Source organism: Populus euphratica, unplaced genomic scaffold, assembly GCF_000495115.2.
Source record: "Populus euphratica unplaced genomic scaffold, PopEup_1.0 scaffold6.1, whole genome shotgun sequence".
Classification (NCBI taxonomy): domain Eukaryota; kingdom Viridiplantae; phylum Streptophyta; class Magnoliopsida; order Malpighiales; family Salicaceae; genus Populus; species Populus euphratica.
Window position 1 is genome coordinate 3,995,930 of NW_011499849.1, and position 24,163 is coordinate 4,020,092.

General features: G+C 31.9%; 4 protein-coding genes across 7 annotated transcripts; 3 read left to right on the forward strand and 1 right to left on the reverse strand.

The window, feature by feature from the left end:
• Positions 1-3,748: 3,748 nt before the first annotated feature.
• On the reverse strand, positions 3,749-5,392 carry LOC105120759 (chalcone synthase-like). The gene is made up of 2 exons (XM_011019121.1): positions 4,940-5,392; positions 3,749-4,837 (listed from the first exon to the last, which is right to left on the reverse strand). The coding sequence occupies exons 1-2, from the start codon at positions 5,328-5,330 to the stop codon at positions 3,873-3,875; spliced, it is 1,356 nt and encodes a 451-aa protein (XP_011017423.1). The 5' UTR covers positions 5,331-5,392; the 3' UTR covers positions 3,749-3,872.
• A 4,625-nt stretch (positions 5,393-10,017) lies between these two features.
• LOC105120765 (60S ribosomal protein L15-like) lies at positions 10,018-12,024 on the forward strand. The gene is made up of 4 exons (XM_011019133.1): positions 10,018-10,122; positions 10,529-10,695; positions 10,813-11,010; positions 11,549-12,024. Exons 1-4 carry the CDS (start codon positions 10,047-10,049, stop codon positions 11,792-11,794), a joined length of 687 nt encoding a protein of 228 aa, XP_011017435.1. The 5' UTR covers positions 10,018-10,046; the 3' UTR covers positions 11,795-12,024.
• An 830-nt stretch (positions 12,025-12,854) lies between these two features.
• Positions 12,855-14,959, forward strand: LOC105120764 (cell number regulator 6-like). Of its 2 annotated transcripts, XM_011019131.1 has the most exons (5): positions 12,855-13,097; positions 13,190-13,312; positions 13,740-13,845; positions 13,943-14,205; positions 14,501-14,959. In XM_011019131.1, exons 2-5 carry the CDS (start codon positions 13,190-13,192, stop codon positions 14,747-14,749), a joined length of 741 nt encoding a protein of 246 aa, XP_011017433.1. In that variant the 5' UTR covers positions 12,855-13,097; the 3' UTR covers positions 14,750-14,959. The 2 variants fall into 2 exon arrangements, with proteins under 2 accessions (XP_011017433.1, XP_011017434.1); XM_011019132.1 differs by lacking the exon at positions 12,855-13,097 and having other exon boundaries at positions 13,236-13,312; positions 13,724-13,845.
• A 3,933-nt stretch (positions 14,960-18,892) lies between these two features.
• Positions 18,893-21,966, forward strand: LOC105120763 (malate dehydrogenase, cytoplasmic-like). 3 transcript variants are annotated; one of them, XM_011019129.1, is made up of 7 exons: positions 18,893-19,130; positions 19,938-20,096; positions 20,190-20,365; positions 20,569-20,846; positions 20,971-21,106; positions 21,258-21,369; positions 21,567-21,966. In XM_011019129.1, exons 1-7 carry the CDS (start codon positions 19,088-19,090, stop codon positions 21,659-21,661), a joined length of 999 nt encoding a protein of 332 aa, XP_011017431.1. In that variant the 5' UTR covers positions 18,893-19,087; the 3' UTR covers positions 21,662-21,966. The 3 variants fall into 3 exon arrangements, with proteins under 3 accessions (XP_011017431.1, XP_011017432.1, XP_011017430.1); XM_011019130.1 differs by lacking the exon at positions 18,893-19,130 and adding an exon at positions 19,316-19,435; XM_011019128.1 differs by lacking the exon at positions 18,893-19,130 and adding an exon at positions 19,446-19,624.
• Positions 21,967-24,163: the final 2,197 nt, after the last annotated feature.

A 24,163-nucleotide genomic window follows, 5' to 3' on the forward strand; every position in this document is an offset into this window, starting at 1 on the left:
GGAAATAATATTTTTAAAAAATAAATTTTGAGATAGTAAATTATTTTTTGATATTTAATAATATAATATAAAATAAATTAAAAAATATTTTATAGTGTTTAATTATATCATAAAAAATAAATTAAAAAATAATTTATTATTATTTTATTTTTTAAGTTGATTAAAATAATAAGAATTAAATCTTATAAATTAAAATGTTGAATAAGAATAAAATTAAAAAAATATAATTCATAAGTTATCTCAAATAAAATAAATATTAATTAAAATAATAAATATCAAATCTAAAAGATAAAAAAAATAAAAGATAAAGAAATTAAAATAATAATAATAAACATTTCTTAAATTATTTCAAATAAAATAAATAACAATTAAAAGAATGAAAACCAAATTTGATAAATAAAATTTTTTAATAAAATAATAATAAGAAAAAATAAATAAAAATTAAAGTTAATATAAAAATTAAATTTTAAGAGATAAATATTCAAAATATGTACTTCATTGTTCATATATTAAAAAAAATCGAACTTCTATGCACACCTATAGACTGCATAGGTGCCTCACATTATCAAGCTTAACTAAATTTTTTTTAACACTAAAAAAAATATTCACACGACGACAACGATAATTTAAGGTAATTCAGGTAAAATTAATTAAAAAGTAGCCTATAATCAATACTAAAAGAATCAAAGAACTTGTAAAAAAAAAAAAGAAATGAAATTATAAAGATTAAGGTATAATAACTTAATATTAAGGATGAAAAAAATTAAAAACACTACAATATTCAAAATAAAATATATATACCAATTAGAAATTTGAAGATCAAATTTAATATAATCAGTAAATAATATGATATTTTTACATTTTTCACAATTTTCAAAAAGTATTTTCCACCCAAATGTTTTAGAGAAACACTTTCTTGAAAACCATATTAAATTTTTTTTTGACTGAAAAGTATTTTTTGTTAGTTAATTTTTTTAATAAAAAATAAATATAGAAAATTTTGAAAAAAAAAATTTAAAAATTAATTAGGTTTAGTTTTTCCTTTAACTTTAACTTAATTTAGTAATTTATGATGCAAATTAATTTCAAACCAAATTGATTTGATAAATATTAGATGAATGTGCGTGTAGGTTCGTATACGAGGTTTATTTGTAAACAATCCTCCGCCGTAGGCGGGCAACTACAAATTATTATTGACTAATTTTAACTAACATACTAAAAAGATTGGACTTCTAACACTGTACTTCATTGTTCATATATTAAAAAAAGATCGAACTTCTATACACACCTATAGACTGCATAGGTGCCTCGCATATCAAGCTTAACTAAAATTTTGTTAACACTAAAAAAAAATATTCACACGACGACAACGATAATTTAAGGTAATTCAGGTTAAATTAATTAAAAATAGCCTATAATCAATACTAAAAGAATCAAAGAACTTGTAAAAAGAAAAAAGAAATGAAATTATAAAGTTTAAGGTATAATAACTTAATATTAAAAATGAAAAAAATTAAAAACATTGCGCTCAAAAAATATATTTAAGTTAGCTTAAGGTAATTTGACGAGTTAATAACCCAAAATATGAGATTGGAATAAAAAAAATTAAAATGATAAATTAATAAAAAAATAAAATTAACAAAAAAATAAAAAAAATCTTTAATTAATATCGGTTAACTTTACCAACTTACTCTTGGAATAACCAAATAATTAAAAAAATAAAAAAATAACAAAGTTTAAGGATAAATAATTTAATGCAAAATGATAAAATTATAAAAAATCAAGGGAAAACATTTTGAGCCAACCCGAGTAAACTTGACTAATCTGTCACATACGACATTTGATCGGAATAAAAAAAATAAAAGACTTCCAAAAGAATAACTTAAAAAAACCCAAGTTAAATAGAAAATATTATGAACGAAAAAGTAAGTTTATACAGGTTAGCTTAACCAACTTACTTTCGAGATAATGAAACAAAAAGATAAGTGAAAAAATGATAAAGCTCAAGAAAAAATAATTTAATGCAAAATAACAAGATTAAAAGAAAATGTGTCATGAAAAAAATGAGGAAAAAAACTAATTTAACCTGGTTAACTCGACTAACTTGCCAATAGCAACATGAAATCAAGATAAAAAAAATTAGACTTCTAAAAAGAAAAATCTCATAAAAAAAATTAAAGTTAAATTAAAAAATATTAAATAAAAAAATGCAAGATAATTCAAGTTAACTTGATTAATCTGCACACAAGATAACAAAAAAAATATAAAAAAAAATCACTTAGTTAAAGAGCTAATAATTTAACATTTAAGTGTCAAACTATTAAAAAATCAATTTTATAAAAAATTCAAGAAAAAAATATAAAACAGCCATAATTAATTTAACTAACTTATTATAAAATCATATGATAACTCAGCAAATCCATTTCATACATTCTACCATGCACAAAATCAGCTCATAATTACTTACATTTATAGCCTTCTTAAAAACCTACATTTATACACTTTTAGGTTCTCATAACAGTACATATGTTTTTACATATTAGAGCTATTGTAATAGCTCTTGTTTTTCACACGTTAGGGCTGCTATAATAACTCTAATTTTTTCTTATTTGAGTTAGTGTAACAACTTCAATTTTAATGATTTTAGGCTCCTTCTTTTACATATAAAATATCGACACATTTTTTTAATATGCATGTGTATGTGTCTATATATATATATAAGAAAAAAAAAACCTGGATTGATGAACAAAACGTTTTTTCTGAAATAGTGATTCTAATTAAAAAAATATTTTCACTAAAATAGTCAAGTAATATGTTAATAAGAAAATTAAATTTAGATTTGAAAAATATATGTTATTTACTTTATTTCGAATAGTTTAAGTTTTTAACAAGTCTTTATGATAATTATCACTTTTCTTATTATAACTGGCCTTCTAATAAAAAAAAACAGGGTCATTTTCATTTTCTTTTGCGGAGACTAAAAATATTTTAAGGTGATATTATTAATTATTTTATGAATAATGATGTATTAATATGATAAATGTAAATTTAATAATAATTTTATTATTAATATTGAATGAGAATAAAATATTTATATTAACAAAAACTTAAAATTTGTGGAAAAAATACTATAAAAATACCTTGAGTTATTGTGGATTGGAAAAATAAAATTATTATTTTACCTTTCTAAAAAAATAAATTGTCTATTAGAGCTAATTGGCATTTTTCACATAGTTCATTGATATTTTAGAATTGATGAAGAATAACATAGGCTTTTCATATCTTCTTGGATAATATAATTATTTAATTGCTCAGGTTTTTTGATACTTTACTTTTCTGATCGTATAGGCTTATTCTTTTTCTTTTCTTTTCCTTTTCTGATTATCGTATGATTTTGGAGGTAGTTTGATATTTTAATAAATATATATTAAAAAAAGAGAGAGGAAAAGCTGTTACTTCATCCAATGGCATAGCATGTTCGAAGTTCAATCCATTCGAGGAAAAGGAATAAAGGCAATAATGGACCTTTTACAACACCGAAATACCAAGTCCGAAAGCTTGCTTTCCTCGTCAATGAAGCATGTTAGAAACCTACACCTCGAGGCTTGCGTTCAGGACATGCTGAGAAATCAATCCGACAATGTTTCCCTAGAAAAGTTGGCTTTCCCTTGAGAAAAGAAAGTTAATATCACCATGGACATGCTGTTATGAAAAATTTCACATAGAAAGAAAGTCAAAAGCTCAGTCCTCTGTAAATTTCCCAGATTTCATTTCCTGTGAATTACTACATCAGAAACAGCATATGTCTAGCTTCATAGTGAAAATGAAAAATAAAAACCAAATGCATATCATATTGTAGCTGCAGGATTTAATTATAAGCTACGAAGCAGGATGCCTTCAAAAGTAATGCCTGGTCCAAAAGCCAAGGCAAGTCCCCACTCTCCCCCGCCTCTCTTCAACTCATCCCTCATATATTCCAAAACATAGACTATAGTATTGCTGCTGACATTTCCATAGTCCATTAGAGCCCTCCTGCTGCATTCTAGCTTCTCTTCGTTTAATTTGAGCTTGCTCTCTAACCGGTTAAGTATTGCTGGTCCACCAGGATGGACAGCCCAGAACAATTCGTTGAAGTCGGTTAGACCAGCCTTTGACATAAGCTTATTGCAAAATTCTTCAATGTTATCTTCAATCTTCTGAGGAAGGTCCCTCCCAAGCTTGAAATTTATGCCCTCTTCAGAAAGGCGTCCATCGATCACATTCTGGGTACCTGGCAAGAATTGTTGAACTGAATAGTTGAGCTCCATGAAAGGAGACTCTTTGCCCATTACAGGGTTGGCTCCGATAATCACAGCAGCAGCTCCATCACCAAAGAGCGCAGCCCCCACAAGGTCGTAAGGGCGTGCCTTGCTAGGAGGGCGAAAACCAAGAATCGTGGTCTCAGAAGTAGTTAATAAAACACGGCTTCCTGGATTGTTTTCAGCTATGTCCTTGGCAACTCTGAGACCAGTGACGCCACCATAACAGCCTAGGAAGTAAAGCATTACACGGCCAACATCATTCCTTAGTCCGAGCTGACTGGCAAGGTAGAGGTCACCACCTGGCAAGCGTACCTCACTGGAAGAAACATAGACAATATGGGTGATATCTTCCACCAACCCTCCCCATTCATTTATGCAAGCCATGCTTGCTTTCAGAGCCATCTCAACAACTGCTGGATTCGCTATCTCGAGCCTTTGCCTGATTGTTGGAGTGCCCTCTGTTGCAAGTTCAGGGTATTTGTCTAGTATCTCCTTGGACATGACTGTGTATCTTGTCTTCACAGTAGTGGTTTTACCTAGCAAAAGAAAATGAAATTAGAAGTTTGAAAAACCTGCCATACAATGGAACCTACTAGAATTGCTCCTCTACCATCAATGGGTTTAGCCATTTCACTTACAAAGTCTCTCCAGTTTCTCCTTAATCGAAGCATCATCGCACTTGGTGTCACGTATATAGCCCTCCACCAAGCATTCTTGAGGAATGAGTTGGCTGGGGAAGGCCTTGCCGATTGCCAGTAATGTTGCCTTGCCTAAAGTGGGTGCACGCCGACTGGGAGTACTGGTACAGTGCTTTGAAGCCCCATTACTGTCAGTTTCAGACATCTTCAATAGGTTTAGGAAGAAGATAGTTCGGTACAAAGAGGTTTTAATGGAGGAAATATCACAACGCGGGGGATTATAAACGAGAGATAAACTTGTTCTTGGAGAAAGGTTGGTGTGAAAGATGAGAAGCATGAAAAATAAAAAATGTCTACTGGTAATTTTTCTACCTTTTGTGGTTGGAAGCATGAATGCTTCAAGGCGGTGACCATTGTTTCCTCGTTGAACCACCTCCAACTTAACTTCTTCTTCGGTATGAAATTTGAGAAAAACAGGTTAGCAAAGCTCGTGGACTTGTTAAATCGCAGGACCACACCAGGCAACAAGTAGCATTCATGTGCATTTTTATAGTACCTTGAAGGAATGGCATTGACACTTCTACCAATACTGGTGTGAAACTAATTATTTTCACAGTAACACAGAGGTTCCTTTGTGTGAAACTAATTGCATCTGACCAATGAATTTCCAGCTGCTTATCTCCATGAACGGGGATGGAAAATGAGGGAACATGAATTCTGGTAGAGTTCTCAAGTCCATCCACGAAACACCTTCAAAATTTCAGTTCTCTAGAAATTATTCGCTTGGTTTCATTCTGAAAAAAAAGAAGAAGATTTAATCGATTTTATTATTTGTGAAAAGTTAAAAATAAAGGGAACAAGAATTATAGTGAGGCAAAAATACATGCATTCTACACGTGCATTCAACACCATTTAAATTTCATAATTATAATTTTTTATTTGAATCTTCATTTTGTTCACATTTAATTGGAAAAGAGAAAGAGAATTGTCAAAACAAAAATCAAGAGGGAGAGAAAAAAGTGATTGATTGGCAACATTTTATTGATTAAAAAATTAATTTTGACATTAATAAATTCTATTTTATAATAGAAGTTCTATTGAGATATTTTTTAACATTTATCTTGACAAGAAAAATAAATTGGGGCTCTTAAACTTTTTTGAGTTTGAGTTAATTTTTCAGTTTTTTATCAATTCAATTTTGATTTAAACTAGAAATAGATTTATTTCGAAATAGATTTATTGAAATCTTTAAAATGTTTTATAAGTGTTTTTAGATTAAAAATAAGATTTTTAGATCTTAAAAATCAGACACTCGATTTTTTGACCATGTGAGATGATTGGAGTTGAACCAATAGATGGTGTTATATTTTTTATTATAAATAAAATGCGTTGTTTATAATTTTAAAAAATAAATAAATTATATAATTTTATAAAAATAAATAAAATAACCAAACATGCTAGCTTGCTCAATTGTATTAGGCCTTTGTTTTGGGCTAGGAGTTAGCCCATATATAAATCTTAAGTTATATTTAAGAGAAGATAAATATCATTTTTAGTATATTTTTAAAACAATATATTATATTAATTGTGTTTTTTTAAAAATTTATTCTATGCATGTCATCAGCTATCCTAATTATTTTTCAAGCTTTATTTGTAATAAATTTGATGTTGGTATGTAAAAATATAAAACTTGTTGAATAGGTCACTCATGAAAAAAAAAATTAACATTCATTTATAAAAATAAAAGACTTGTTAATTAAATCATTTATATAAAAAACAAGTGTTCATCCTAAAAAATAAAAATCATATTGATTATGTCATTCATAAAAAAAATTAATGCATACCTTTAATAACAGGAGACTTATCAACTAAGTCACTCACGAAGAATTCAATATTCATCCTTAAATGTTGGAGACTAATCAACTATGCCATTTATAAAAATTTCTACTTTGGTCCCTAAAAATAAAAATAAAAGATTTTTGGATGCAATTTTTATTCTCGTTTAGAAATAAATATTCACACTCTCATGCATAAATAAAAAGAAAATAACATAAGAAATAATAATAACACTATTGTGATGCTACTAAAGAATTAAAAAATAATGCATGGGTGAATAGTAATCCTTTGCAAAAATAAATTTGTACACACACATGCATTAGTAAAAATATAACAAAATAAATCATCTAGGTGGTGGCCAAGTGGTAAGAACTTGGAATCAAGAGGTTTGTTCCCTCTATGGTCTCAGGTTCGAGTCCTTGGTTGCTCATATGATGGCCACTAGAGGCTTCCATGGTCTTTAACTTTAGGGCTCGTGGGATTAGTCGTGGTGCGCGCAAACTGGCCCGGACACCCACGTTAATCTAAAAAAATATATATATATAACAAAACAATTTTATAAAATATGTTTAATACTATTGCAAGGAAAGCAAAAATAAAAATGAATTAAATTAAAAAATACACAAGTGTAAAGTTACTGAAAAATAAATGTTTTCACACAATTTATTTATTTTTAGTCTGGAAACATTTTTTATCTGACCTGTAAACTAGTTCTAGTACCTCGCCTTACCTTCCACGGGGTCTCGACATGTTACAATTCTGTAAGGTAAAATAGAAAAGATATTAAAAAATAAAAATAAAACCATCTGGAATATATTTGGCATACAAGTTGCTTCATTCACCTGCATCCATGGGTATTGCTGTTTTAGCTCTCAAGCACAGAGATGAACAATATTGGCCAATCATGGAATATCCGAGACAAACTTCTCCACTGAGTGACTTATTTTAGGCTGCATTTGGCAGTTCTACCATGTTTGTTTTATGGAGATAACAATAATAATAATAATAATAATAATAAAACTTTTGGTAAATTTTTAATCGGAAACAGGGATAATAATAATAATTTATAATTATTATTATTATTATTATCCATGTTTCCGATAAAAAATTAACCAAATCTATGAAACTTTTTTTATGGAACAAATAATGAATAGAGAAGGTGACGAAAACTCTAATAAAAGAAACCAACACTATCCTCGTAAATTTTTAGATATTTCGAGTCATGTTCTCACTAATCAATCCGAACATTTTTTGTTTTTGTTTTATAGACTATTTCTTCTCATTAGATTTGATTAAAAAAGTCAAAATATAAAATTAAAAAAAAAGAAAAATGCAAAGAATAGGAAGAAATGGGGGAGAAATTTTTCATTCTGGGAATTTGGCTACAACACCAACAAATTAAACCACCAAATGACAATAATCACAGTGATTAATTCATAAATACTAAAGTATCTATATTATTCACGTGAGATTAATATCTTGTTTACTTGTAATTAGTTTTAAATATATTAAAGTATTGATATTGAAGAATAATTTTTAACAAAATCATCTTGACTCAAAATGTAAGTGGATTTTATATTTGATTTGATTTCAAATATATTCGTTATTACCTATATTGTAAACCAATTTCAATCAGAGATTCAGAATATGACACTCAAGTTTGCTGAGATATTTTATGGAGAAGAATGGTGACGTTATCCGCCAGGTTTAAGATAGAATAATTATAGTTTGAAGCCGAGAAAAGCCTCTTTCCGTTTGTGATTGGACGGAGTTTGCACGGGACAATAATTTGGGAGTAGGTGATGTATGTGTGTTTGAGCTGATTACATTAAGGCATCTGAACTTAGATAGAGCCTTGTGAGGATGCGAGTTGCAGCCCCTCTTTTCAAGTGATTAATTGCAGGATCCATTGACAGAACCTATTTGGTGCTATGCTTTAATTTATTATGCATTATAATAATGAATTGATTCCTTTTTCATTGAAAAAAAATCATGATTGTCGTCTAGGGATAAAATAGTCTTTCCATTAATTATTTTAAATTTATTTAAAAGTATTTCAGTTTTGTTTATAATTTTTAGCCCAATGTAAATACTTGATTAACTTTAGAAGAAGAAAAAAACAAAAAAACCTTTGATCTACGAGCTTTATTGAAATTTCTCTTTCTTTCTCTCTTTCAAAAAATTCAATTTTTTTTATTAAAATTTAATATATTTTGGATTGTTTTTATGTAATAATATCAAAAATAATTTTTTAAAAATAAAAAAAATATTATTAACATGTATTTTAGTATAAAAAATTATTTAAAAAATAACAACAATTACTCTTAAAACACACACAAAGAATAATTTGATAATTTAACTAAAAAAAATAATAACAAAAGAAAAAGGTTACAAGCACATTCGACATTCGACGTGGTTGCTTACGAAGGTGAAGAACAACCTTTTTAATGTTTTCATAACTGTGAAAAAACAACATTTTTTTCCTTTTTTAACCATGTATGTTTTTAGAATTTATTTTTTAATATTTAATTTATTTAAAAATTGAACCTTTTTTTTATATTTTCTATATTATTTTCACTAATTTTTAAAAATTACAAGGATTATCTCAAGTCTTTTTATTTATTATTTATTATTTATTATTATTTTTAATTATATTATTAAATTGAAGACTAGTTGATCAAGCCAGGTCAATTACAGGAGTTTTAAATTTTTTCATTATTTAAAAACACTTGTTTGAGTCTCCTCATAGCAAGAATAACCATTCAAAATTTACTTGAGTTTTTATTTTATTTTAAGCATTATGTATTTGGTTAGTTTGAATTTCTAATTTGATTTAATTTAAATTTTATGATGTTATTATATATTTATATTCCAAATTAAGAGTTTTATGAATTAAACATATTTCTTCCTAGTCATTTTAATATGTTAATATTTTTATTTAAAAAAATTATTTAATATATTATTATTTTAAAATTATAATTTTTTTATTCATTATAAAAATTATAATTTAATATAATATGTAAATAATAAATTTTAAAAATTATTTTAATATATTTTTAAATAAAAAATAATCATTAATACAAGATCTATGCTAAAAAACATCAAAGCCTACAATGGACTAACAACAACTGAGATATAGGCCCAGATTAAACTACGCCTACTTGGAGCCACTAGACCCTACCCAGAAAAATTATCAGCCCAACATGACCCAAAATCAATTAAAATCCGACGGCTAGGATTAGCTTTCCGATACATAAATAAAAACTAGGGCATGCCGCCTCATAATAATAAGCCCGTCGAGGAGAAGAGAGGGAGCCGTCTTCAGACATCTCGTGCCACAACAATGGGTGAGCAAGCATTCATCTCCTTCCAAAAACACTCTTAGATTCTGCTTTGCATCGATCCCTTTTCATGTTTCAGTCTTTAATGCCCTGTGCTGTTTATGGGATGATCTTATTTGTTTATTTTGGCTAGAAAATGAGCTTGATTTTTTTTAGCATGCAATTTGATGAACTTGATCTTTTTGACTGTATCATCGAACTACATGATTGATGGGGTTTAGTTAACTTGTTAAACCATGTCGAAAACATAATGTTTTAGACTATGTTAGTCATTCAATCACTGATTTTTTCGTGCGCTTGATATATGAAATGGAGGCTACTCGATGGAAAATAGAAACGCGGGTTTTGGTTATAATTTGTGATTTTTGAATTCTAGGGCGTGGGGTTTAATGATGAGTGTGATGATGTATAGGGGCTTACAAGTATGTTTCGGAGCTATGGAGGAAGAAGCAATCGGATGTTATGAGGTTCTTGCAGAGGGTGAGGTGCTGGGAATACCGTCAACATCCTTCGATTGTGCGTGTCACTCATCCTACTCGTCCTGACAAGGCTCGCCGTTTGGGATACAAGGCAAAACAGGTAAAAAACTTGTTTTTAGTTAATGCAATATATGTAGCTGGCTTTCTTGTCACTGGACTAAATAATGCATTGTATTGTACACCTCTACTTGATGATGACATGGATACTGATTTTCAGGGGTATGTTGTCTATCGAATCCGTGTGAGGCGTGGTGGTAGGAAAAGGCCTGTTCCGAAGGGTATTGTTTATGGCAAGCCAACAAACCAGGGTGTTACCCAGCTCAAGTTCCAGCGTAGCAAGAGGTCAGTTGCTGAAGAGCGTGCGGGGCGGAAATTAGGTGGGCTCAAAGTTCTCAACTCATACTGGATTAATGAGGTTCGTTATACAAGTTTGTTTTTGCTCTTTCTTTCAACTTTCCATCGTTTATTGGAGGAAATAGGGTTGCAATATGATATGTAGTGGTCTGACGAGGATCCTATTTCTATGTAAGCATGTTTGATGGTCAATTGAACTAAGAATGTTCCAAGTGATATTTACCTGGCAAGTGAGATAAGAGGGTCATACCATGATAAACCTGTTGATCATGTAACCATTTTAATATCTATAGCTATTTTCACCTTCACCTTTCTGGATTACACGTATAGATATTTAGAAACTGGTGTTGTCCTTATTTCTATGCAAGCATGTATGGCTGTAATTTGAAACTTGTGTTGGCCCCATCTGGATGCAAGCACATGACTGTCGCGTGAAGCTGACAGTGTTTGAAATAGCTTTCACTTGGCAAGTAAGAGAGGGTCATGCCATGATTAACCTTGGTAGTCTATCACTAATACTTGCTCCCCCCCTTTCATCCTTCTTAGGCTTTATTCATGTTTGCTCGTAGTACGTAGTTGATTTAACCTTCAATTTTCAGGATTCCACGTACAAATATTTTGAGGTTATCCTGGTCGATGCTGCTCACAATGCCATTCGCAATGATCCAAGGATCAATTGGATCTGCAAGCCTGTCCATAAACACAGAGAGCTACGTGGTTTAACATCTGCTGGAAAGAAGTACAGGGGTCTCCGAGGAAGGGGACACTTGCATCATAAGGCACGGCCTTCCAGGAGGGCAACATGGAAAAGGAACCAAACTCTTTCCCTCCGTCGTTATCGGTGATTGTAGTATTTGGGGCTTTTGTTTATCCGCGGACTTGGTCCTTTTTTTCCAAAATTTGCGATTAAGAGATTATGATAGTTTATTACTGTTTGTTTAGTGCGCAAGGATTTGCTGAGCCTTATTTTGGTACACAAGTTTATTCACTTGCAAGACTGGATATCTTTGACTTTGTTACAGTTGCTTTTTGTTGGATGATTGGATCAACCTCCTTGACTTGTCCTGTTTATCTTGTTAAATTGTCACACTAATTATCTGTGGTTTTCCTCTATTTATTTATTTATTTTGTGAGTTCAGGATTAAATTTCGAATCAAACACTATGCATGATGAAGAAAAGCAATTACGGGTTTTTTTGGTTCCTAGTGATTCCTTTTTCTTTTTTTTTAATTGGTGGGGATAGGATGTGGGGTTTATTATCCTCAAAATTTCAATAATTTACTTCTTTACTTAACCGATGCATAACCAAGTAAGTGGTTGTTATGTGCTAGGCAAGTTTGCTAAATTTAAAGTCATGCTATAATTTTTGAGTGGTATGTTTAGCAATTTACTGGGCACTAAATGGATAATTCATTTGTTTCAACTAAGGACTGTAGTATCAGTTTTTAAACGGGGATCATAGACTGCACTGTATTTTTTTTTTTGATATATTAACATTAACAAAACGAGCTTGCTATCTTTTTATTTTTTCTTTATTTTTTTTTGCCACATTCTTCTATAATCTACTTAAATTAGTTGGGCTTGAAATTATAGTAAAATAGAAGTTTTACTTTTAAAAGGACTTATTCTGGGCTGGCCTGCGTCATCTGGTATTTTTAAGCCTATTTATTATTTTTATTTTTTTCTTGAGTATTTATTGATTTTTTTTTTCATTTTTTCTTTTAATATTTTATTAGATAAATTGTTTTTAATATTTTATTATATAATAAAATAATAAAATTAATGGAATACAGTAGAGGATATGGTTCAGGTGAACTTAGTTAATTGGGTTAACTTAGTTAATTGAACTTAGAGAGAGAGAATAAAATTGGAAAATAACTTGGTTTTGGTGAGCCTATAAAAAGAAAAAGGGGCAGTCATGCCATGCAATAAAAAAAGAAAAAGGAAGAGGAAAAAAACCATGACCATTATTAAAGCCTAAGAACAGCAGGACTTGGTCCGTGTCAATCCTCGCGATCCGAAAACAATTGGAGGTTTGAGCCTTCTTTTCTGCTCTTTCATGGTTTCATTCCAAGAACACCGAGAAAAGCCATTGAAGATACTGCTTCCTTCTTCATTCCATCATCATCAAATCCTTCCATTTTTAAGGTCCATCTCTCCTCCTCTCTCTTTTATATACAAATAATGGTATGAATATTATTCATATAAATGATGCGGGTGTTATTTTATTGGATGATCAGATGGATCAAGATGATCATCATGCAAAACATTCTCGTCGGTACGTTCCATTAACAAGAGTGCAAGAAGCACCCGTGGAAGATATTGAACCTGGAGAACTCAACCAGCCCATTAATGTCTCTCAGGTCCTGTGCATTTTCTCTCTCGTACATATTGCCATATATAACAATGTTAGATTCATCCTGAAATATCGTTTCTCATCTTTCTTGAATGATATCAACAACTTCTTGGTGACAATGGATCCTATGAGTCCACCCCATCTTGATAATATTTGAATAGCTCAATTTGAATGGATGTTTTGGAATGACTAGTATTAATCTACATATAATGTTCTGGTGATTGAAAGAGGAGGCAGGTAGGCTGCCCTAAATTCCTAGCAAGACCTATCTGTCACATAATTTTCAAAGAAATTAATTTTATTATTAGAATTTTCTGAGAATTTAATACATGTTTTTTGGAAGAACTTGAAGTGATTGCATGCATTTTTGTGATGTAGAAGCTGGAGTATGTACTTTTATTATTGATTTATCTTTCAGGTTTTTTGGTGTACAGAGGAAGTGCATTGAATGTGGACAATATCTACCAGAAAGGCATGAGCCTCCTGCTGATGAAGATTGGACGACTGGGATTCTTGGCTGCCTTGAAGATACTGATAGTTGTGAGAATGCTTTCATTTTGGCTCCCATTGTAATATTTTTTTTTTTGTTTTTTCTCATAATATATTATGAAGTAAGGAATCCTTTTATGTGTTGTAGGTTTCACGGGATTATTTTGTCCATGCGTGTTGTTTGGAAGGAATGTTGAACTGAGAGAAGATATTCCTTGGCCCAGTGCATGTGTTGGTCATGCAGTGTGTGTAGAAGGTGGAATTGCACTTGCAGCAGCCACTGCTTTCTGCAATGGTATTGATCCTAACACTTCAGTTCTCATTTGTGAGGGCCTCTTATTTGCATGGTGGGTTTGTGGCATTTACACTGGCCTCTTTCGAGAATCACTGCAGAAGAAATATCATCTCAAGGTGATTGATATATTGTAAACTATGATTTTCCGTTTCATAATTCATGCCTTGCATATTTCGTTGTTTGGCTAAATTATAAAAAATTATCCTGAATTTTGGATCAAATTGAACTTAGCCCTTCAGCTTTATTTTATTTTTTTATTTGAGCACCTCAAACTATTTTTGATCCAAAGTTCAAGGCAATTTTTGTTCATTTAGCCATATTGTTTTGCAGTTTCTGTTTTTCTGCTTAGAAAGATTGATTAACACCTGAAATTTAATGTTCTCTAAAGCCGATTCTGTGAAACTGTTGCAGAATACTCCTTGTGATCCGTGCATGGTGCATTGTTGCCTGCATTGGTGTGCCTTGTGTCAGGAGCACAGGGAGATGAGGAACCATCTGTCTGAACCTGCTGATATGCAGATGACTGTTGTTAACCCTCCTCCCGTTCAGGAGATGAAATCTGGCGAGAGCCAGGACCCTGCTTCATCTGCACCTGATGCTCCGTCTGTACAATCTTCTGGAAATGGTGAACATACTGGTCTAGAGATACAACCAGTGTAGGATTATGGTACATCATACACAGATTGGACAAAGAGCTGAATTCTTTTTATATTGTTAATCATTACGTTATCTTACATTAATCCTTTGTCGGGGTCTTCAAGTAGAGCAATTCAAGCTGGAAATTTGTATGATGGTGATTGGACTTGGCCCTTACTCTAGCAGCAAAATTTGCTATGAATGTCAATGATTGAACTACACTTCATAGCTCAAGCCATTTGGTTACTTTGCTAATTTAATCTTCGTGACTTCACTCGTATGACGCTTTGTAATATATATGATGATTGAGCAGAATTCTACAGTGAATTTCGATTGTATTGTTGAGCTCTTCCTTTGTAGTACAAACCTAAACCTAGTGCCCTCCATCTCCTCTCAGATTCGATTGGAAAGGAACTTCAATTTGAATGCAAGAGATCTGTGACAGTAGATGATGAAAGCTCCAACCACATGCCGTGCCTGAACGAACTGAATTGGCAAAACTGACATCAATAAGCTTTAACACCATTTACAACTCTAATAACGTTATAGAATGATGGTCTAATAAAGGGTATTTAAAACTTCTTCTGGAGGCCATTCTCAGTCCCATATTACCTGTGTATCATATGTTCTTACAGCAATAATCTCAGGCAGCAAAAGGCCTATCATCTGCCTTTCCGTATCTTTTCCTCAGCTTTCAAAAACATTAAGTTAAAAAAGAAGCCCCTTTGGATGGTAACTAAGTAAATGCTTCTCGCTGTTTTGTTAGAAGGTCTATATCAGGTTCGGATACAGTAACAGGAGAGACAGCTATCCACCATGCCTCCAGACACTTGTTCCAAGCTTGGAGGACCACACTGCGTATTTCAAAACGCATGGTAATACGACTACTTTATGCTAACACACCTTTTATCTAGTACTTCTATTATCTTAAGAGCTACATTCTGCACTATTATATCTGGAAATTTATTTCAAATTGTCAAATTCTATCTTGGTGTATATTATAAACAGTAATCTTTCCATCAATACTATCGGTGCCAAGTCCTTGTCCACCCTTCGTGCCAGAACCCCCTGACAAGGGTATAAAAACATGAAACAAAATAAGTGATTGTGGATACGTTATTCAGTGGAAAGATAAACTGAGTTTTATACAAAAATCATCAGAGATTTGCTTGGATATTCCTTGTAGGTTCATTCGATATTCACGGACCAAACACTGAACAAGTGTCCGTAAACTACCTTCTTGTATCTGGACCAGCTAATGTTAGTAGTTTAGGTCACAATGGAATGATTTTGGAAGAGAAAGCCAGGCAGATTACAAAAGCTCAAAATTCTCACAGATCACAAGGCAACCTTCAAGCTCAATGGTGGTGCTTCTTTTAAGTCTTCTTAGAGTGGGAATTGCACGATGGACCATTTGTTCCAGCTGCTTCCCTTTCCTGAGGCAAATGGCAGTCTCAAATCATGATGACAAATTTTGCTGGAAAAAAGATAATTAGAGTTAAATAGCCTCCTTTTTTTTTTTTTTTTTTTTTTTTTTTTTTTTCATTCTTCCCCTGGGATGGGTTTTTTGGAGGGATCCCAGGGGGGATGACGGCCTTTCCAGGACTCAGCAAACTGCATTTCAATGGGCAGTACTTGAGCTTGCTAATGGCTTTTCCAGGATAACAGATGACAGGACCATCACTTTGTTGAGTCCTTCACAAGGAAAAATAAGGGATTGATGCTGGCAAATCCTCAAGATTTCACAACCCCAAAATTTTTTAAATCAGTTTATACCCATGCATAAAGAAGCAGACATTTTCTCAATGATCAAAAGGACTTGTGAGTTAGGATCCAGCCATCAATTTGGAAAATCTCCAAGATACAACACAGCAAACTTGAGATATTCCCTCCTGAACAAGAACTCCTATTGAGTCAAGTCCCTGTATAAGGTTGGCAAAAGAATCCTATGCACCCAACCTTTGCACTTCAGATTTCTCTGCTTATTTCCAGCGTCTGCAAATTCTTTCCCTTTATGTACCCAACCTTTGCACTCATCTTATCTGTATAGACAAGGTCACCATGGTGTTCTAAAGAAGTTTCAATGACAGAAGGATCATCAGTGACCAGGTCCCCAACAAGATGTTAAACTGAACAAAGTTTCTACATGATCAAAAGAAACAATATAGGATAATGGAATACAACCAGGACAGTCGAAGCTAGGGATCGCCTATGTTAACTTCACCATGCAAGTAGTGTGTAGCCAGGCCACAAGCAAATATTTATGCTTCATTGAGTGTTTCTCCTGCAAACAAGAATACATCTAATGTTATACTCAATGCTAAGGTATATTTAATCTCTTATCAATTACCAACCCCATCAACATAATTCACTGATTCACTGCACTTCGATTACTTTGTCGACACTGTATGATGTGCAAATAGCATCGTCTTCTGACACAGTTTAAAACTTCTGGCTAGCTGCCTGATATGCTTTATTGGAGTGGAAGATTTGTCCAATGAACAGTTTAATCCAAATAACTGTGGCAAAAGCCACACCATAAAGATATAAATACTGTGTGTCTATGGGAACCCTGGAGCTAAGATTTAGAGAAAACTGAAGAAATGCACTTCTGAACTAACTTCAAGGACAATGTCCAACTTGCTGGCTGATGTGAGTCAAGTAACCAGGCCCTCCTTAAAAGGACACTGCCCAACTGAATCAAGGGAAATTAATGGGGCAAAGGAAGCTTTTTTACTTATATGAGAAGTTAGAAAAAGACAAGTATATCTCAAAGAAACCAGCACTTTTCAGCTTCATTTCATTCTTTTACAGAAAATATTAATGTTCTCATACTTAAATTGCTGGGAAACAAAATCTTAACAGAAAATGAAGAGTGACTATGGACTAAGGTATTTTCATATATATATATATTGTATTTTTTCAAAAAGGGTACGTACAGGTCTATTTTCCAAATTCATTAGAGTTAATTTTGGGTGTTCTTTCTTGTTGTGATTTCCCCTTTTTATTTTTGTAGATAGTTTTATGGTCTTGATTTCAAAATTCCCAAACCTATATAAAAAAACTGTAAAGTCTTTAAATTGAAACAAACAAATTGTTTATTTCTAGATTAAAAGTTACTCAATTAGGTAAATTGTTAAGCCTGTCATACAAAATTTACAATAGTTTTCTAACATAATTTAAACCAATAATATTAACATGCATGCGATATCATATTTATCTTTCACATGATAATTATATAATCTCAAATTTATTATTTTAGAATCATAGATTAAACATGCTTTTTACACACATAGAATCCCTTATTATGAACATTAATTATACATAAAAACTCAATAATAATAATGATAATAATTTCCTAGACGTCGTTCGACTAAGAAAATTAGTCCAAACAGCTTGGAATTATGCGAAATTGAAATGCAAAAAAAGTTCACATGTTTTTTAAAAGAACAGAGGACTGGAGAAGAAGTAAGAAGATCCAATGGCTAGGTTAGTAATCAGATCCAGTAACATGAGAATAAAAAAGAAATCCAACGGTAGCAGAAAGAAAAAAAGTTGGCAAAAAAAACCAAAGTAGAAGAGGGTAAAAAGAAAAAGAGAGAAAAAAAGAAGAATTGGATAGCTAATCTAAAATCACAAGCGTGAAAAGTTCAATCTAATATTTTCGGTGCTAGGCATTGTAATTTATCTATATTTTTTAAAAATTAAGTTTTTTAAAAATTAAGTTTTTATATATTTTTAAATTGTTTTCATACAATGATGTTAAAAATAAATTTTAAAAAATAAAAATATTATTTTAATATATTTTCTAATAAAATCAGCTTTGAAAAACAATTTCCAGTGCATTTTCAAATATACACCGAATATATATTTAGTATTATATAATTAATTATTGAGGTTAAATTTTTTTAAAAAAATTATAAATTATAAATTTTTTAACAAAATTTTGAAAGATAATTTTCAATAAAACTCATTCAAAATTATAACAAGTATTGGTTATCTGAACATTTTTAAAATTATAATTAAAACAAAATATAGTTTTAACCATACCACACCACTCTCGAACACTTTCCAAAGACAAAATAAAGAAAAAATGAAGCCATGTCAATCAAGAAGAGATACCATATGAACGAAGGAGCAATTAACCAGTCAGTCAGTACCTTTGTTTCATGGTGACATGTTATTTTCAACTGCAAATCTCTAAAAGGTAGCGCCATATCATCATCACGGTTATTTCGTCTCCATGGATCCAGCTTCTCATCTCAATCTTCTTTTTTCATATAACCAAACCATCTCCCTTTCTTCATCACCATTTTTTTTTCCTGAAATTTTATACCTCCTATCTTTTCTATTTTTACCAGAATGGCCAGAAGCTCACTAAAGGTTTTGGTTACTGGTGCTGCTGGTAACTTTTTTTTTTTTTACTCTTGTCATAGCATATTCTTTCTGATAGCCTTTACTTCTAAGAAAACGTGGAGAAAGTTTTGAGTTTCTTTAACATGTATTTCAAAACAAATGGAGAAAGGGAACCCAGAAAACCACATGGAAACATTGCTTGGTGGATGTTTTCTTCAGACTGTGGAGATCTTTATACTTATTGCATTTTTAATTGATAGGCCTTGTCTTGTACTTTTTTGCCTTGTTATGGAGGTGTTTGTGTAGATTCTTTCTTTCATTCATCATGCTATATATTTAAGCATATCTTGGCAGGTAGGATTGCTCTATCTTCATTTCAACAGGAAACCTGTTGTTCTAGAGAGATGGATCATGCTGTATTGCTTCAGAAAATTCTTGTTGTTTCATTTATTGTTGCTCTTTTTTGGAAGATAATTAGATATATGTGCAACCTCCTTAATGTAGAAAAAGAACCTGTGAGGGTTCTTGTAACTGGTGCTGCAGGCAAGGCTCAAATATTAAATATTTCATTTGGATTTTATTTTCTTCAATTTATTATCTTTCTTTTGTCATTAGTTAAAATTTTGTAGCAATCTGACTTTACAATTGATTCTCTGGACATTCAGCCTTTTTTTAGGCCAAGATGGCCATAAAATCCACGTATCATCTTTGGAACATTCTGCATAGTTAGATCATACAAGTAATTCTTGTTTAAATTTCCTGTGTGAATCTTTCTGTGGTAGAAATCAATCGCTATTCCCCCGCCATTAATTTTAAGTCTAACCATTCCAAGTCTCACTCTAGTTTCATCTAACAGGGCAAATAGGCTATGCTATTGTTCCAATGATTGCCAAAGGTGTCATGCTAGGCCCTGATCAGCCTGTAATTCTTCACCTGCTTGATATTGAACCTGCAGCTGAGGCCTTGAATGGGGTCAAAATGGAATTGATTGATGCTGCCTTTCCTCTGCTCAAGGGTATCATACCTTGTAATTCTGGTGCATTTTAAGGTGTATTTTTTCAATTCTCTTTGAGATTTCATAAATTTTGTATTGTATCTTGCTCAACAGGAGTTATAGCTACTACGGATCCAATTGAGGCTTGCATGGGTGTCAACATTGCAGTCATGGTCGGTGGCTTTCCTCGGAAGGAAGGCATGGAGAGGAAGGATGTGATGTCTAAAAACGTGTCAATCTACAAGGCTCAGGCTTCAGCCTTGGAGAAGCATGCTGCTGAAGATTGCAAGGTGGAAAAGCCTTTGAATAGCCCTGTGGGCTGTAGATTCTTTCTTTTCTCTCTCTCTGTTTTTTTTTTTTTTGGGGGGGGGTGTTCACTTCTATGTTATATAGTTAAGGAGTTTGAGATGGCATTGACCTTAGGAAGAATAGGTATTAGAGAGTGACGCCCGACTCTCCTGCGTTGACACATTTCGTTGCTTTTGTTTTGCAGGTGCTAGTAATCGCCAACCCAGCTAACACCAATGCACTCATCCTGAAAGAATTTGCTCCTTCAATCCCAGAGAAAAACATCACATGTCTTACGCGACTTGATCATAACAGAGCATTAGGCCTAATATCTGAGAGCCTAGATGTACAAGTTAGTGATGTGAAGAATGTCATCATCTGGGGAAACCATTCTTCAACTCAGTATCCAGATGTCAACCACGCGACTGTACGGACCAGCAGCGGGGAGAAGCCTGTCAGAGAACTTGTCTCTGATGATAAATGGTAATCAAAACGAAGTTTATACCCTCTTTAATACTCTTAAATCATTTCCATATGCTCCAAATATTGTCTGATCATTGTATTCTTTGGATATATATGCTTCACCAACAAGTTTTCCTTGTCTTAGGTTAAATGCTGAGTTCATCACCACCGTGCAGCAGCGTGGTACAGCCATTATCAAAGCTAGAAAACTATCGAGTGCATTGTCTGCTGCCAGCGCTGCTTGTGATCACATACGCGATTGGGTTCTTGGGACACCCGAGGTTGATTCTCTTACTCGGATATTTCTTGATCTTATAAAATTTATAGTGAATTCACATCTGGAAATTGATGTTTTTTTTTCCAGGAAATTATAATCGGCTAGTGGTCCCTTTTGGCTAATTTATCTTGTTTCTCCTTGTATCTTGTTTTCAGGGAACATGGGTTTCCATGGGGGTATATTCTGATGGATCTTATGGGATTCAACCTGGCCTTGTATACTCTTTCCCGGTTACCTGCGAGAAGGGCAAATGGTCCATTGTGCAGGGTAATCTCTACTTCCCTTTACTTTCTCCTATTTGTTTCACGCTTTGTAAGGATCTATTCTGATTCTGTCAACATTTTCTGTGAAATGATCTAAACTCTAAGTTACAGATAGTAAATTTAATTTTTAGAGAGGAACAATTAAAATCATCCCATTCATATCTCATTAGAGACTGAGTCCTCTTGTCATGACAACGTCAGGACTCAAGATTGACGAGTTCTCGAGGTCGAAGATGGATGCAACAGCAAAAGAGCTTGTGGAGGAGAAATCGTTGGCCTATTCATGTCTCAACTGATCATTTGCATGAGGAGAATAATGAAGGAGATCGCTTTTAACTTACCTATGAAGAATAAAGAGAAAGCCCTTTCGCGTTGTAATTTCAGACGATGAAGGAGATACTTTAGCGCCTCTTATCCTATTAGTTGTGTTCTGTTCTTTTATATACTTGATTCAGTGTCTAAATTTATCCTTTAACATACTATTGTAGTAATATTATTACACTATTATGGAAAGAAGGCCACGATAATCCATTACAAAGACCCAAATAAAATCATGTACACGATCAGTGGATCTGTGATTCAAGGACATAAGCTTTCTCTACTGGTCTCTCTCTAGCATTTTATTCTGCGTTCTGTTTGGTTCAGATCTGCAACGATGACGAAGGATGCAGCCACGATTCTGCTCACCGGAGCTACTGGTAATCTCTGCTTCGTTTATGAGTTGCAGTTTTTCAATGGCCTGAATGGTAGCTGAGAAGAACGTAGGGAGCAAGAATGATAAATTTATCTTTCTATTCCTGATTTTAATCCATTCTTAACCTAGATTTAGAGCTTTAGGGTGTATGATCATTGAAATTTCCAAGGGATCCTGAAGAAATTTAAAATTCCTTTTTTTTCAAACTTATTTGTTCCGGTAATTATTGAAGGACAAATTTTCAGCTTCAGAACCATCAATTTTCTGGGACAGGGCAAGTGGGCTATGCTCTTGTTCCAGTGATTGCAAGACGGCCCAGATCAGCCTGTAATTCTGCACTTGCTCGGTCGATCTGCCGAGTCCTTGAAAGGGATGGAAATGGAACTGATTAATAAACGTTTGCCACCTTTACTATTGTGTTCTAATCAGATTTTCAAGTCAAGCTAATTGTTCTTGGTGGTGCGGATTTAACAAAATTCTTTCCCTTAAGGTGGTAAACACACTTAACAAGATACTACAATGCTCTTGTATGTTGGGAAGCCGGGTTTAAAAGGCATCTAAACTCATTCTTGTCTAGATTTGCTTTTGTTTAGATAATCCTTAAAAGACACAACTTAGGTGTCCCACGCTAATGCGGGCCAGACTGAAACCCCTTTTCAACAAGATAAAAAATATTTAGTACTGCTAGCATGTTTAGAAAATAATTAACATTAGGGTTGTAAACACAACTAAATTTAATAAATTAATGAATTAAATTTTAAAAAAAATGATCATGATAATATGCAGAACAAAAAAATGTTAGCCGAAAAAAAAATAAAGCTCAATTTCTAAATAATATTAAAAAATAAAATTGTAAAAAAAAACAATCCGAGCCAAGCCAAGTTAACATATTAAACCCACAACCCTGAACATAATACTAAAATAATTATATATATATATATATATATATATATATATATATATATATATATATATATATATATATATAAAATACAATGTCTATTTCCCAACAATTTAAAAGTAGAAGGATGAAATTAAAAAAGAACAAAAAAAACACTAACAAAACCCACAATCTATGAAATCTAATTTTTAAATTAACCTAATGTTGAGAGATGAAACTGAAAAATACTCTATCTTAAGAAAACAATTTAAAAAAAGTCTCGAGTCGATCTGGGCTAACTTGTCAAACCAACAACCTATGTCATGAGATTAGAACAACCTTATAAAAAGAAAAGCGAAGAAAATCACAGAGCCTAATTTCCAACAAAACCAATACTGAAATATGTAATTAAAAAAATTAATGTAAAAAAAAATCTAAAAAAGAACTAAAGTCAACTGAATTCAACTTTCATACTTATGACCTGAATCATAAAATTATAATTATCTAATAAAAAAATTACAAAGTACAATTCTTAACCAATCCAATATTGAGAGATAAAATTAAAAAATAAATTAAATTTTAAAAAATAACCTGAACAAAATTAACAAAAATGATAAGGATCAGATTTGACATAAAAATAAAATAACAGGACATCTTTAAATTTTTTACAGATCAATGCTAATCTCAAAAAGAGGAGCGAGAAAAGAGAGAGGAGAAGTAAAATCTTTTTGTTGAAGCCTTACGATATCAACAAGCGCGACTTTATTAGAAAGGTTATGCCATTTCCAACGCTACCAAAAAAGGTAGTGTTTAGAAGCCACACATGGTGACTTCCTTAATCTATTGATGTGTATATTGCATTCACTAGTCAATTTGCTCTTATTCATTGACTTCAACCCATAATATTTGTTTTAATCTTAATTTTGGTTTTTTTAACACTTATTGTATTACATATATAGAATCTTATTTTATCTTTTCAAATTGAACATTAACTAAGCTCCAAAACTTTTTCTTGATATTGTAAAATCTCCATACATAGAGAATCAAAACAAATTACTAAATAAAAAACTAAGCACCATAAAATTTTTATTAAGTTAAATTCCAAATAAAACCTATGTGAAAGGATCTAATTAAAAAAAAGGATAGTGAAAAAAAAGAGAGAATATGAATTCATCTCTTGATTATACACATAAGTCCATAATATTAGTAAAAATAGAAAAAGAA

Bases quoted from the DNA above. Each gene is read 5' to 3' on its own strand.
- LOC105120765 (XM_011019133.1), top strand. From the start codon at position 10,047: ATGCCGCCTCATAATAATAAGCCCGTCGAGGAGAAGAGAGGGAGCCGT. The intron at 10,696-10,812 runs GTAAAAAACTTG...ACTGATTTTCAG, and splicing joins TGGGATACAAGGCAAAACAG to GGGTATGTTGTCTATCGAAT. The intron at 11,011-11,548 runs GTTCGTTATACA...TTCAATTTTCAG, and splicing joins ACTCATACTGGATTAATGAG to GATTCCACGTACAAATATTT.
- LOC105120764 (XM_011019131.1), top strand. From the start codon at position 13,190: ATGGATCAAGATGATCATCATGCAAAACATTCTCGTCGGTACGTTCCA. The intron at 13,313-13,739 runs GTCCTGTGCATT...TTTGGTGTACAG, and splicing joins AGCCCATTAATGTCTCTCAG to AGGAAGTGCATTGAATGTGG. The intron at 14,206-14,500 runs GTGATTGATATA...AAACTGTTGCAG, and splicing joins AGAAGAAATATCATCTCAAG to AATACTCCTTGTGATCCGTG.
- LOC105120759 (XM_011019121.1), bottom strand. From the start codon at position 5,330: ATGCTTCCAACCACAAAAGGTAGAAAAATTACCAGTAGACATTTTTTA. The intron at 4,838-4,939 runs GTAAGTGAAATG...TTCTTTTGCTAG, and splicing joins GGAGAAACTGGAGAGACTTT to GTAAAACCACTACTGTGAAG.
- LOC105120763 (XM_011019128.1), top strand. From the start codon at position 19,486: ATGGATCATGCTGTATTGCTTCAGAAAATTCTTGTTGTTTCATTTATT. The intron at 20,847-20,970 runs GTAATCAAAACG...TCCTTGTCTTAG, and splicing joins CTTGTCTCTGATGATAAATG to GTTAAATGCTGAGTTCATCA. The intron at 21,107-21,257 runs GTTGATTCTCTT...TCTTGTTTTCAG, and splicing joins GGGTTCTTGGGACACCCGAG to GGAACATGGGTTTCCATGGG.